Genomic DNA, 15,319 nt, shown 5'->3' with positions numbered 1-15,319 from the left:
CCACTCCTAGTTACTAACCTGTACAGAGGACACTTCAAGAAGGATCCACGGTTGAGAATAGGCATTGTGGCTCCTGGATCATCTTAGTCGTCGGATTGGTCAATGAACTAGGAGTGAGTAAGGTTCAAAAATATTTACCTCTAAGTTCCCCTCAACTCGACCCTAGGTCACCGACCCAATCCGACAATTACTAATCCCGACCCCACAACGCCTATAGGTAACCATAGATTTCTTTTTAATCACCTAATCATTTAGAGATGTGAATGGCCAATGGCAAAAGAACATGGAATTTCATACATGGCTAGTAGTGACCCTTCCTGCCATAGTAAAATTAAACACAATAGATCGAGGAAATAGGTCGTGGAGCATGTAGAACCTATAATGGACATGTATTGTTTCATCAGTGACCACATACAATAGGAACATGAAAGAAGATGGTTAATATGGCCATTCCCTATGATTATAATGCCTCCTACATGACACCTACAGTCACCTACATGCCACTATGGCTTGTGGAACAAAATATTTGGATTCAAACATTTGTATGCCTTTCTTCTTAAAAGTTAATTGAGTTCTCCCAACTCTACAAGGCATGTTTTAGAGAACAAAAGATTGGATTCAAAAATTTGTATGCCTTTCTCATTATTCTACAAGGGGCATTTTTTTAACATACCAAAAAAGAAAAGAAAAAAAAGGTGACAGTAGAAAAAAAAAAAGACATGGCAAAAAAGTCTTATAGCTTGTTTCCATACCAATTCTGGGGGATTACAAGAGAGCCATAAAATCCCTGCTAAATTAAATCCATCCTTAATCATGACTATTAGAAGAAATGAAGGCTACTACAGTATCACTTCTAAGAGTCATGATTGAATAGCTGCATGCAAGCAACCCCACATATGCATGCAGAAAATGTCAGTGTGACCATGATTGAATAGCTGCAAGCAAGCATCCCACATATGCATGCAGAAGATGTCAGTGTCATCATGAATGCCACACCCGGGCATGCCTGATCCAACAAGGGCAATTGCATGCCAAAAAATGTGAATGTGAGAGAGGTGAGTGTGAGTGAAAGGGAGAGAGAGTGTGAGTGTGTTGTGTGTGTAAGTGATACGCACATGCGCGAATGGGAGTGCACAGACACACAGTTTATGGAAGATTTCTCACAGTCGGTACCTTCACCGGAAACTTGTCCACAAAAGAACTCCACACATTGCTACAATCCCTGGACTTCACTGCTCTTAAAGATCTCCAAACAGCACTATTGCACTTGAAACCAGACCCAAATGCAATTTGCCACACCCTATCACCCTTCTTCACTCGGCCTTTTGCCTCCATATACGCAAGCTCGTACCATAGAGAGCTACTTGATGTGTTCCCAAACCTGAACAATGTCATCCTCGATGGCTCCATATGCCACTCTGTCAGACTCAAATTCTTCTCAATCTCGTCCAGCACCCCTCTCCCACCCGCATGTATACAAAAGTGCTCGAATGCAAGCTTGAAATCTGGAATATATGGCTTCAACTTCACCCGCCCGAATCTTCTCAGCAATAAACTCGCAAAGAACAAGATCTGCTCCGATAGGGGCAGCACCATAGGACCCAATGTCGTAATATTGACCTTCAGCGCATTCCCAGCTATCATCATGAGCTCCTTCGACAATGACACGCCGATATTCATGTTACAATCCTCCTCTTGAAAAACACATGAGAAGGCTTTGTCATCTGCCCCTTTGTGGGTTCTAACAGAGTGAACAAGCTCATACTTGGACTTCTTCCTCAGAGACCTACAATTAGAGAGTAGAATCGCCGCACCGCCCATGCGGAAGATGCAATTCGACACTAGCTTGGATTTGTCATTACCCCAGTACCAGTTCAAAGTGATGTTCTCCATGCTCACTACAAGAGCAGTAGTATTCCTATGCACCTGAAGAAGATGCTTGGCAAGATCAATGGAGATTACCCCTGCGCTACATCCCATACCGCCCAAATTCACGCTGCGCACATTGCCCCGCATGTTATAGTGGTTCACTATGATTGCAGAGAGAGAAGGAGTCGGCACAAACAGGCTGCAATTCACAATAAGAATGCCCACATCCTTAGGTTTCACACCAGTTTTGGCAAAGAGATCATCCAGAGCGCCGAACATCACACGCTCTGCTTCAAGACGTGCCTCTGCCATACATGGATTAGGCGGCTCGCTAATCACAGCAGGTGGCAAGTATGTCTCTTCACCAAGCCCGGATCGCTCACAAATCTTACGCTGAAAATCCAAGCTCTTATCATTGAAGGCACCCATGGCAGCAGAGTACCTCATGAAATCCTCATTACTGCACATGTCCATTTTTGTCGCCTTGTAGCAGGCGAAGTCCACCATATACACAGGGTATGGCCTTGTCATGAAGTAGATAGTAATGACAAAGACAAGTGTGGTGGAGAAGAGCATGACATTGACCAGATTGTATTGAAGCATATCCCAAATGGCTCTCATGCCGACATGCCGAAGGCGACCCATCTCTGCGGCGACAGCCATACACAAGGGAAGCAGAAGCAAGTACATGGCATGCTGGATCAAGTAGTGGTAGCCAAGCTTCACGTACTTGAGGTTTACTGTCTTAAGGAGATCCGGCATTACAAATTTCTGCTTCAAGGACATGGCAGGCTTATCGGGCTCTGTCATTTGAAGAGGGGAATGACGCAGGGATGAGAGCTGGGAAGAGAGGGTCTGGCTATGGCGATCAAGAGTGGAAGTGGGTGTGGGTGTGGGAATGTGGGAATGTGTGACGGAAGGCAGCATCCACTACATTAGGTTCTCTCATCGGGTCTGAGTCAATCCGCGTGTATATGTGTATGTATGCTGAGGAGAGGGTAGCTGGCCCAGTAACCTCTAGAAGCAGAGGAACATGTGTGCATGAGACGAAGGAAACAGCTCACGCGATACAAATGCAGTAGGGCGATGCAGTTGGAACTTGGAGTAGGAAGTAGTTTTGTACACACACGCAGCCAAAGGAACGTGTTGGGTGCAATTAAGGGTGCAGCTGGGCCTACCGCAATACCTGTCCTCCATGTTTTCACACTCATAATCAGTGAATTCACATGCACCATGGCTCTCTCTCTCTCTCTCTCTCTCTCTCTCTCCATTTCACATCCTGCAGTCTGCCTCCCTCTACAATACCTGACATTTGAACTTTGAAGACTTTGTTGACTCAGCTGCCCAAAATGGAGTCAATGGAAAAGCTAGGCTCATAGAAATACAAGGTACGATAGAACTGGAGAGCAGATGCAGGAACTGCTTTTTATTCATGCTTGTACTAATACAAACATAAAAGAGCGAAAGGACAATCCAAATACTAAGGCCCTGTTCAAACTAGGCGGTGCAAGTTTCATGCACAAGGGCGTCAAGGTTGCGTGGCATAAATTGCTTCGCTCTGCAGGTGAGGACGTCTTCCTCCTCCGTGCCCGTCAGTTTTATTCCCACAACCACCCCCGTTACTAAATGACACCTCCTTTTGGGAGATGGGATCAATGGCTCACGATCACTGGTTGATTGTGATCGTTGGATTGCCTATGTAATGCAAAAGATTCCCACTTTCTCGGATCCGTGACTTGAACCCGCTACCCTCTCCCCCGCGGAATTGACTCTAACCACTAGGCTAATGCACACTCATCGAAAGGTGTGTGCGTGGTAACTTTATAGATCACGGTGTTGCTGGCAAGTTTACACCTAGTTCACACCAAATTTGGTGTGGTGTGCAGACCCTACCCAGTTCACACCGTGTTCACATTGAGTTCACACCGAGTTCACACCAAATTTGGTGTGGTGCACATACCTCCGAGTTCACACCTAGTTCAAATGACGATCGGACGACCCGGATTGCACCCGCCTCGCGACGCCTACTGTGGGCCATTGATCCCACCTCCCTAGGGAGGTGTCAATTACTGATGAGGATGCACCCCCCCCCCCCGGAAGAGTTGTTGGCCTCTCTCAACCTCTCTGTCTTTTTCGCTCTTCCTCCTCCAGCATCGTTCAGACAAAGCAGAGATAGACTTGCACGAAGCAATTCTTCCACTGGCCTTGTTTGAACCCAAATTAAGGGCAAGTTCAGACGGATCCGGCGAGAGCAACTACCTTTTTCAAGTGTCACCTCCCCCCTTGTTCACAAGAGGCGAAGGTAACTTACGTATGTTTTTTCTTGCAAGTTTGGCATCCAATGAGCGATAGCTTGCTAGTCAGACGTGTTGCCTGTACGATGTTGATCCTGGTTCGATATGCAATCTCTGCACACCTCGCTAAAAAGGAGGCAGCAAAAGCCCTCTTCCAAGGAGGGGCTTGCCCAACTTTTTGTGAGTCTAAAAATAGACTCTCTACTTTTGCTCCAACGAACATTGGACACAGTGGAGCCACGAACAACTCTTCGATCGGCTCGTCTAAACCTAGCACAACTCACAATTTTCAAAAAAGAAAAGAGTGCAAAAAAAAGACTCGCCAAGCAAAAAATCACTACCATTCCTAAAAATAATAGCTCTATGCATGCACTCCCTCAGCACTAAGTAACACGGGGTCTTAAACGAAGCCCCAACCATGGGATCCACCGTGGGGCGAGAATCACGAGATGTGAAGCACCCTCTGATTGGCAAAAAGTTAACAAGGACACAATTAGTCAACAAGGGCAAGGGAGGGTGGGCATCCGAGTATAGTTATAAACGATTTGTTTGCCACCCATGTCACAATCATGCATTCGGGCGAGGTGGTTAGGCCATTGGGTTTGCAAGCAGGAGGTGCCAGGTTCGATTCGCCTGGTTGCAAGGCGGACCATCATTTTTTTTTAGTTGTCCACTGGCCTCAAGATTTTCACGGGGGCCAACAGTCATTGATCCCACCACCCAGGCCCCATGTTACTTAGTATTGAGGGCATGCACTCCACAAAATGCTTCACATGCCACTTTTTAATTGGAGAACCACCTATGAACATGGGCACAAAAAAGCATGACTAGCCACTGCCTTAGAGAGAGAGAGAGAGAGCACCATGGTAGCCGGGGTTTTTGTTTGCGATTTTGTCGGCTTACTTTACTTTTCTTAGCACGACGAAATCTGATCATTTAAGTGCACACCAAAACGGCCTAGCTTTGGATACCATGTCCTCCCAAGATCACGTCATCGGTAAAAAAGATGATCTTCCAAGTCCTCCATACCCACTTGCAAACCCTAGTGGCTAGTCCCCGTGAAGTAGGGCACTTGCCGAACAGATGAAAGGGGTCTTCCAAGGCTGACCTACAGCCATAGCAAGTGTCAGAGCCAAACCCTCTAGCATGCACCTGAATCCCAGTGGGCAAGGCTCCCCAAAGCACCTCCAGATGAATACTTTTATGTAATCCGGCCCTTTAATCTCCCAGATGGTAGTAACCCTCTTTTGCCAGTGTTCTTCTGACCAATTTTTCTTTCAGATTCTGTTGAGTGGGGCAAACCACTTTGTACACCAGCACATTATAGGTACTCCAAGTCTTGGGAAGCGAGAACACTTTGTCTTTCGGCCAATGCGAGGCTCTCCAATCTATTTCTGATACGCAAATAGATGGAAATGAGGATACCAACACTTCCAAGAGTCTACTAATCAGAAGCCTTTCGTATATCTCCAATTTATGTTGCAATGCTATGAGCTCCACATCCTTCCAACAACAGCTTCTACATCCCAAAGATGCGAAAGTTTAGAGATTGCTTTGTTGTTCACCAGCCGTGCGACTTCCCTCCAAAAGGGGTCCAAGGAGCCCTTCCAAGTTTGGAGAGCCAGGGGAACCAATTGCAGGAGGAATCCTTGAAGTATCTGAACTTCTCTCCCCATTCCAGAATTGAGGCTACTTTGTTACACTTTCGTGCTAATTCCCCTGTGCAGCCACCAAGCTTGAGGATGTCCAACAAGGTGCTAAAATCTTATCCGATACAGTGGCCATCTTCCATACACTCCCTTTCGAGGCAAGCTTTGCATCATTATCATATCCCAGGCCATAATAGCCCACTTTCGTTGGCACACGAAGCTTCTGCATGCACCATGGGATGAAAAGTCCCGAGTCAACCATGATTCTTAGGCCTTGCTACCCATTCCCCTCTCCCCCATTGGCAAGGGGTTGTGGCTTTCATGTTACTTTTCCATAAAACCCTCTTGATAGGATTCAAGAATTCTTTCCAATTGGGCTTGTTCATTTTCAACAACAGCGATACAAATGAAATGTATGGTATCATGAAAGCATTAATCACCTGTATGGTATCATGAAAGCATTAATCACCATGACTCGACTATGAAAGGGGAGGAGAAAAAACTTCCATCTTCTCATTTTGTTGTTAAATTTGGTCAAGAGCCAGTCAAATCTCTATTTATCCGTAATGCCCTCCCCAAGTGGAGCTTATAATCTCTCCTGACCATTTCGCGAGGTCGAAGGTGTCGCTTTCTAAGAGAGATATCAATCTCGATTTCTCAATACTTCACATTGAGCCAGAGGCAGAGGCAAAAAGTTGAACAATCTCAAGGGCTCTTCTTAGTGTTTATGACTCAGCGTCATCTGCAAAGAGCTTAGCAAGCAGTTGCTTTCCTCTAGGCAATGAAAGACCTTGAATTTTCCCTTTCGCCGCATTGTCCTCAAGTGAAGTCACCAACGGGTGAGAGCCAATAGCAAAACGCAGCGGAGCAGCTTTGCTTGATCAAGTGCTTGACCTCAAACCCTCCCACTATCTTGTTGTTGAAGAGGAGCTCAGAGTAACTTCCTTCCCCCAACGTGCAGACAATCGCACACATTCTGGGTCCAAATCCCAAAGCCTTCATGACTGCCTCAATGTATGACCATGAGAGTGGGATTTGAATACTTGGTGAGTTGAAAGACGACTGCCCATGTTTGGAATTGGTTCTTTATAGATTAATCTAATAATTTGGGTGGCGTTCAAAGTTGATGTTTGAAGGATGTGAGTTGTTTGAAACTGTCAATTACGAACTTGACAAATAATTTACAACACAATCTATCGCCTCAATACAATCTACCCATGAGCCCCCTTCAAATGCCAAGGGTTAATGCATCAATGGGAAGGGAAGTGGCTCATTGTGAGTCCCACGAACTTTCCCACACTTGTTAAGGTAGTTAGAGCTAATTAAGTAAGGGCTTATTGGATTAGGATATACTAATGCGTTTGTTCATTAAATTCAGCAATGCCAAAGGGGAGGGACATATTCCTAAAGGCACTAAGAAGCTGCTTATCACAGGTGAACACATGTTCAAAGGCCCATTGTTCCAAAGCCTAGCTAAAAAATCTCTACGTAAGCTAAATAAAGATGTTGGTCCTTTAAACCCTAAAGCTTGGAAATCTTTGCTAGGAGTATTCAAAAAGCAGTCAAAAGTGTGAGCCATAGAATGAAAAAGGCTTGGAGGAGTGTATGAAGCAACTTTAAGATGAAGTAGCTTTATTGACCAAGCAATATATTATAGTAGGGTCGGCTTCCGAAGAAGAGCACGAGAGGTTGCTAGAAGCAAAAACTGACTTGGCAGAACAACAACTCCAAGAGGTTAGGAGGGCAAGAGTATTATTTAGAGATTCCTTCCTTCAGTCGGGAGGCCTCCAAACAAACACACTTTTTCAGGGCCTTGAAAATCAAGAGGAGTCGAGGCCGTGTCCACTTGCTCGTAGATGGGGACGGGAATGTTGTACAAGTCTAAGATGAAATGGCCAAGATGATGCTTGATTATTTAAGCCAGGTTATTGGCCAACCTGAGGCCTCCTCTCAAGAAGTTGATGAAGCTAGAGCTACTCTGCTTGCGAGTGTAAGTGAGATGATCTCTCAATCTGAAGCCAACCTTCTTGAAAAGGATTTTTCTAAAGATGAATGCTCGCTTGTGTTGCAAGCTTTAGGCGAGTAGAAGTCCCATGGTTGGGACAGCTTGATTAGAGAGTCCTTCAGAGAATTTTGGGATGATCTCAAGTTCCCAATCACACATATGGCTAGCCAATCCCTACCTGAAGGGACTATGGACTCTAGCGTAAAGAAAGGGCTCATAAAACCTTTCTCCAATTAAGTCTGTTTCTCTCAAATGAAGCACTAGAATCCCATCTCTATGATGTATGTGGCATATAAAATCATTGCAAAAGTTGTTGCCCTTAGGATCTCCCCCCTTCTCGACAAAGCCACCTCCCCACATCAGCATGGATTTATCAAAGGAAGATCAATTTATGACAATATATCTGCATCAATGGTTGGCATCAAGTATGCAACCCTCATCAAACAAGAGTGCATTTTGTTGCAACTTGACTCCCCTCTTAGACAAAGCCACCTCCCCACATCAGCACAGGTTTATCAAAGGAAGGTCAATTTATGACAATACATTGGTAGCAATGGTTGGCATCAAGTACGAAACCCTCATCAAGCAAGAGTGCATTCTGCTGCAACTTGACCTGGACAAGGCTTATGTGGTTCTTCATACTAGATGTCATGAAATCGTTGGGCTTTGCATCTTGCTCTATCGATTGGTTCACACTCTGGGCGCTGGTAGCCATTCTGAGCTTCTGCTCAATGTAGAATTGTGGGCTCCTTTGAAGTCACAAGAACAATCAAACAAGGATGCCCCCTTGCGATTCGCCATTGGCTTGCATCCCCTAATTACTATGCTCAAAGCTAGTGCTGCGAGAGGGGAGCTACAAGGGTTGACCTTGCCTGGCAACAACCAACTCATGGCCAAGCTATTCATGGATGAAGTCCTCCTTCCTCTCCTTGAAATCTTTCCCCCAAGTATTCAAGAAGGCTCTGGAGATTGTGCAAACATTTGCCATTGCCTCGGGGTCAAAGTGCAATATTTAAAAGTCAAGGGATATATTTCCATCTAAGAACAACTCTTTCGACCCATCTTTTTGGACTGAGAAAATGTCTCAAAAGAAAAGATATTTTGCCATATGGGGGCCCCTTGGGGGCTAACATAATGCACGAGCAAAGATTCTATTGGGTCTTGGAAGAACGGCCAGATGTAAAATGAGAAGGTGGGAGCATGTGATGCTTCCCTATAAGACTCGATGCCTTGGTAGTGGGCAGGCAAAATGGGATTAGTTGTTAGATCGGTGGAACAAGGTGGTATAGGGATACTCAGCCTTGTTGTTCTTGTTGAGGCCCAATGTGCCAAATTTGTGGTCTCAATTGCAAAAAGAGACCATGCATGGGCTATTATGACCAAGGATATGATGGACCAAGTGAAGCTCAACTCGTTGGTGCGTGAGTGAAATAGAGCAATGAAGGCATTCGAGTGGGGATAAATAACCAAATATTTCTAGAATCTATGTGGCTCTCCAAAGCTACTGGCGCCAAACAACACCAGGCATGGGCTATTATGACCAAGGATATGATGGACCGAGTGAATCTCTACTCTAAAAGTGGATAGTGGAAAGGGATAGAGGTTCGCGACAAACTCCTAGCCCCTTAATGGTCCAACCTGAGACTGGGTAAACGAGCAAGCTAGTGCATAAGTACAATAGAGAAACGAAGGCATTGGAGTGGGGAGAGATAACCAAATACTTCCAGAACTCCATAACAAACTGGTCCGCGTGGCTCTCCAAAGTTGTTGGCATACTATTGGAGATAGATTTTTAGACCAAGGACTCCAATGATTGGCCCACTTCTAGGACGTCAACAACCAGAGCTGGAAAGAGACATACCAATTGGTTGCCCAATTTCACCTCAATGGCACTGATAGACTACTTGTCAACAAAGTTGTGGAAGGGTTGGACAATTTCTTGATGTCTCTCTATGATTCCAGTTTTGAGTGGAAAGCCTAGTGATGGCCCAGAGTAGCCATTTCCTCAAACGACATACCAAGGGCATATACCATGCTTTAATACATAAGGCTGATTGGTTCGTCCCCCTCAAAAAAACAATGGGGTAAACAATGGCTGGAGGTTTGGTGGGTGGAGATAGCTAAAACTGTTTGGAACCCACAGTGGCCTCATTCAAATATATTTCTATTGACATACTCTTTCACATTCTCGCCATGCATCTTATGCATCAGATTGTTATGCTTTGTCTGTTTCTAGTTTATGTAATGTAGACGAACAACTATCTTTTGACGAATCACTGAATTCAAAAAGTTGGATGGCTACCATGCAATCAGAATATGATGCACTTATAGGAAATGACACATGGATTTATGTGATTTTCCTCCTGGAAAAAAAGGCCATTATTACGAAGTGGGTTTAAAAGTTGAAATGTAATTTGTATGGTAAGATTGATCGCTATAAGGCTCTTGTTGCAAAAGGTTATGCATAACAAAAAGGCATAGATTATGAAGAGATTTTTTATCCCACTTTACGTATGACTACTATCTGTTTTCTATGTGCATTGGCAGCTCATTTTGGATGGGATGTACATCAATCAGATATTGTTACTGCTTTCTTGAATGGTGACATATTTAAGGAACTTTATGTAATGTAGCCTCGCGATTTTGTCAAGAAAGGACAAGAGGATAAAGTGTGCAAATGTGAGAAATCTTTGTATGGGTGGTAGCAATCTCCTCGTGCTTGGTATGAGAAAGTTGACACTCATTTGGTTAAACGAGGCTTTCATAAGTCCTACATAAATCACTATAAAGTGTGAGGTAGGGCTTGGAAAAAAATAGGTTTGCTTTATCAAAAACCAAGCTCAGACAAGAAGAGCTCTTAGAAGCTAGTGGAGCCCTTGTCTATACTAGAGAGTTTTGGGCTAGAAAGTTGGATAGACCTACAGAAACATGTTTGAACTTCTGAAAAAGAAAAAGTTTAAGGAATTTATTCCTTTTCTTGAAAATGAATCTGGCACTATTGCCACCACTCATCAAGAGAACTTGGACACTGCTCATAAATTTTTTTTCGATATCTTCTCTGAACCCCCTAAGAGAACCAGGGCTATCTAGGAAGCAAGAGCTCAAATTTCTCTAAATAGAAAGTGAATTATTTCTACTCAAAGCACCAAGCTCCTGGACTAGCCCATCTCTGAGGGGGAGATTAGAGAAGCTATCTCTAAGCTGAACACTGGAAAATATCTTGGGATAGATGATGAGTTTTTTTTTTTGGAATATCAAGATTTCTTAGTCCCCTACCTTTGTAGTATTTGGCAAGAATCCACTAGGAGAGGAGCTCTTCTTGCTAGCATCAACACAGGAGTTGTTAAACTCATTCATAAAAAATACAGCAAGGAGTAGTGGCCTATAACTTGTCTAACAACACTCTACAAAGTTTTTTCCCTCTGTCTGGCCATAAGAATTAGTCATTTGATGGATCAAATTATTCTTAAAGAGAAAAAAGGTTTCATTAGAGGTAGATTCATCCTGGATGCTATAATCACTCTGTGGGAAGGGATGGAATATGCTGCTGACATTGATCGAGACTACTATTTCTTCAAAGTTGACTTTGATAAGGCATATGACAGAATGAAGTGGGATTTTATGCTTCAATCTTGCATGACATTGGATTTGGGAAGATGTTCATTAAATTTGTGCATGTTCTTTTTGGTAATGCTTATGCAAGGATTTTTATCAATAGTTATGTCATAAAATCTAATATTTAACCAAACCAGATGATTTTCTCATATTAAACTGATCATTTAATGTGGGAGAATAGACGGGAACAAGGGTTAGAATATAGACATGTGCTTATGGGTCTATCTCAACATGGGGCCAATGGTAAAGGGGTCCAAATGAGAGACGATATGTTAAAGAGCAAGGCTAGCCACCAATGGAGCGTGAAGACCTTAGGGTTAGCTTCAGTGAAGACCTCCAAAGATTAGTGTTAAAAGTCCTTTGACCTTCGATAAGCTAGGGTTGTGCTTGAGGTGGGAACCCGGCCCAAGCTTGAGGTGCTTGCTGTGCCTGGTGATTGAGATGCTTGAGGTGCTTGATGATTGAGATGCTTCAGGTGCTTGTCATGATTGAGATGCTAGGGTTGTACTTGAGGTGGGAACCGAGCCCAAGCTTGAAGGGCTTAAGAGCTGAGCTTGTGGTGAGAACCTAGCCCAAGGTTGAGAGGCTTAAGAGTCGAGCTTGTGGTGAGAACTGGGCCCAAGGTTGAGGGGCTTGAGCCATGCAAGTAAGGGGGGCGGGGGGGTTTGCTTGAACTCTCTCTCTCTCTCTCTCTCCCAAAGGGCACCCCTTGCCTAAGAGGCAAGTAGGACACATGTCAAGCCCCTAGCTAGGTTACCCTCAATGAGTGTCCAAAGCCTATTGGTTGACCCCTAGAGAGGTCCAATGATAATTTAGTTAATTTAATTAATTGTTTTTGAAAATATTAAGTCCTCTCTCTCAAAGGGGTAAGGGGGACACTTGTCCTAGGCTACCCTTGTTGCTTGATATGCATTTTGCATGTGATTGGCCAGGCTTGCAAGGGTCCAATGAGCTTCCAAGTTGAGCTAGAAGACCTGGGGATTGACCAAAGCAAGAAGGGGGGTTTCTTGGGGGGTATACTCTCCCACACAACCTCACACACACTCTCATTCAAAGTGCAAGAACTCCATCTCCTTCTCCAAGCTTGTTGAGAAGTTGAGAGCCTACACCAACACTCTTGGCTATGGAATGCAAATCCAACCCAGAGCCATGCTTCAATGCTTAAGCTTGACATCTTATCCATCTTCATTACTATGCTATTATGTATGCTAGCAAGAAGAGTGATGATAAGTGAGGAAATATTTCTTTCTCCTATGAATGTTTCTTCTTCCTCTTTCCTACCCTCATTCCCCGGTAGCTCTCTCCACCTTTGAAGGCGTTTGAGGCCTTGGGACTGAGGCTTGGGATAGTTAATGCTTTTTGCAAAGTCTATGTTATGATCGTGATGCATGAAGCTTCCCATCTTCATTGCATCACCTAGGTCACAAGGAACACAAAGATTGTATTGTACCAAGTCTCTCTTGATGGGAGAATCTATAATACAAAAGTCTATTGGAGGGGGGAACGGCTCCACATAAATCCGGTCCTCAATTGTTGTCAAGTTCTCTAAACTCTCTCTCTTGCAAAAGTATTGTTCATGTCAAGTTAATTAAGTACTATGATTATGTTGCTATTATTAATTAAGTTCACCCTCTATGTTCTCAAAGTAGTCTCACAAAAATGCTCTCTTTAATTCTCCTAATTACGCTATTTTCAAAGTTCATAGGACATTCCATTACAAGTGATCTTTCAAATGCAATTCACCTCATGAGGTCCATCAAACATGGATGTCCTCTTGCCCCTCTGCTCTTTGCAATTGCTTCAGATGCTCTTGGGTAGCTGATCAAAGACAAAATCAATGAAGGTATAATTAAAGGCATTAATATCCAAGGGGCCTCCTCTGCCCTCTGTCTCCAACAATTTGCAGATGATACAAATGCTCTTATGCATGCTGATAGTAATTTTGCTAGGGGATTTCTGGATTGTGTTAACTTATTTTGTCTGGGTAGTGGATCTGTAATTAGCCACTCTGAGATAGGATTCAAGTCCTCCAATAGGGATTTACCAGTTTCAGTAAGGAATGTAGGTTGTAAGACATTCCAGATGGGCAAATGTTTAGACTATTGTGTATACCAGGGGTTTACTGTTTCAATGGAACAGAGATGGAAGTGGGTTCTTAACAGATTTAGAAAGAAAATGTAACAATGGCACAATATGCAACCTATTCTCTCCTCTAGGGTCTTTGTGCTTAGCCACTACACCTCCTGCCTTCCTTAATCTACTACATCTCTTGTTGGAAACCCTCCAAGCTACAACTTGATCAAGCCACACAATTAGCCAAAAGATTCCTTTGGGATGGAAATGATCTGGGTGCTAAAGTACCTAAAGTTGCATGGAACACTTGTTGTTTGCACAAAAACAAAGGAGGATTGAATGTCCTAGAACTTGATAGGCTAGCCACTAAGTTAGCAGCTAAATGGATATGTTGAGCATTGCAATCTACTAATTATTGGGCGTGTCTTCTTAGGAACACTGCATCTAAATGCAACCTTAAGAAATACAAGGTCTGGACTGAACTTTCCTTTTGGGATATCATCAGAGCTCCAATTGAGATCAAATGCCCGGTTCACTCCATATTAGCTAGATTTTGGAATGCTTAGCTCATTAAAAAACTTTGGCATTTTTCTAATGATCATCTTGCTAACCCTGATTTCTATATGTCGGGTTCAATATGGTTTGGTCAGATACCATAAAACAAGGGTTGTATTCTCAGCATTAGAGCTCACAAATGCTTTTAAAAAGGGAGGAAAGAGTATCTCTTTTCTCACCTATGATGGCACCTTTGGTGCCACCGACAAAGTATTGGCCTTTATCCAGCAATTTGATACGGCCTTTGGAGATGAGGGCTTCACGGAGTCCTCCAAGCTACACCATGTAGCTATGCACTTTTAGAAATTGGCTTGTGAATGGTGGGCTAGGCTTTGTGGCAACGGTGAAGCCTCAAAGACATGGAAAACTCTATGAGTTTCAATCATGAAGCAATTCCTTGCAAGCGATGCAAAGGAGAAAGTGATTACCGAATGGCAAAGTTTGAAGCTTCTCTCCCATGAGTCTCTCCACAAATACGTAGACAAGTTTTGGATTTACATCTCAAGGCTATTGTCTTTCAAATGATAGACTTCGCCGAGCAAAAGAAACAATTCTATGCAGGAGGATTACCTGAAGAGAGGGCCGAGTACGTCAACTCCTAATGCCTGGTTCTATCACCGAAGTAATCCACCACCCCATGGTTGCTTTGCGCATCAATTTCCAACAAGGGGCTAGAAGGAATGTCAAGCCCATGGAAATCAATGACAAAGGTGATGCAAATGGGAAAACCAATGCCCAAAATTCTACCCAAGGCAAATCCAACAACAACAACAATCGGTCCAAGGAAAAGGGAGTTTACAAAGGTAAAAACAAACTCTCTCCTGAAGAGCTTGAAGCTTTTCGCAAGGACCGCAAATGTTTTAAGTGTGGGGAGCAAGGACATGGCTATCATTCTTGCCCCAAGAGAAATGCCCGCAATGAGACTCCTAGAGCTTCCACTATCAAAGATCCAAAAGAGGATGCTCATTCCAAAGGATCACCTCTCTCCTATGCTTGGGGAAAGGTAAGGGAACATGATGCCTTCATCTTGTTTGGCCCTGGCTCTACTCACAACTTCACATCAACAGAGTTGGTGTAACATTTAATGGCCTAAAAACTTGTGTGTAGCAGAAATTAACATGAACATAGTGGGCATTTCATTAAAATAGATTCCTAATGAGAATTACAAGAGTGCTTGGGTGGAGAGAGCAACAAAAAGCATAACACCTAGCTAGATAGCATGAACAATACTTTCAAAAGAGAGAGAAATTAAACTATTG

General features: G+C 43.6%; 1 protein-coding gene across 1 annotated transcript; it reads right to left on the bottom strand.

Annotated features, from left to right (window-relative positions):
• Positions 1-720: 720 nt before the first annotated feature.
• On the bottom strand, positions 721-3,027 carry LOC147429653 (3-ketoacyl-CoA synthase 11-like). Its single transcript, XM_086495921.1, has one exon. It carries the CDS (start codon positions 2,794-2,796, stop codon positions 1,147-1,149), a length of 1,650 nt encoding a protein of 549 aa, XP_086352047.1. The 5' UTR covers positions 2,797-3,027; the 3' UTR covers positions 721-1,146.
• Positions 3,028-15,319: the final 12,292 nt, after the last annotated feature.

Source organism: Adiantum capillus-veneris, chromosome 22 (genome assembly GCF_014529385.1).
Source record: "Adiantum capillus-veneris isolate H3 chromosome 22, ASM1452938v2, whole genome shotgun sequence".
Taxonomy (NCBI): Eukaryota; Viridiplantae; Streptophyta; class Polypodiopsida; order Polypodiales; family Pteridaceae; genus Adiantum; species Adiantum capillus-veneris.
Note: the sequence above shows the minus strand (reverse complement) of the source record. Positions and strands in the feature narration are given on the sequence as shown.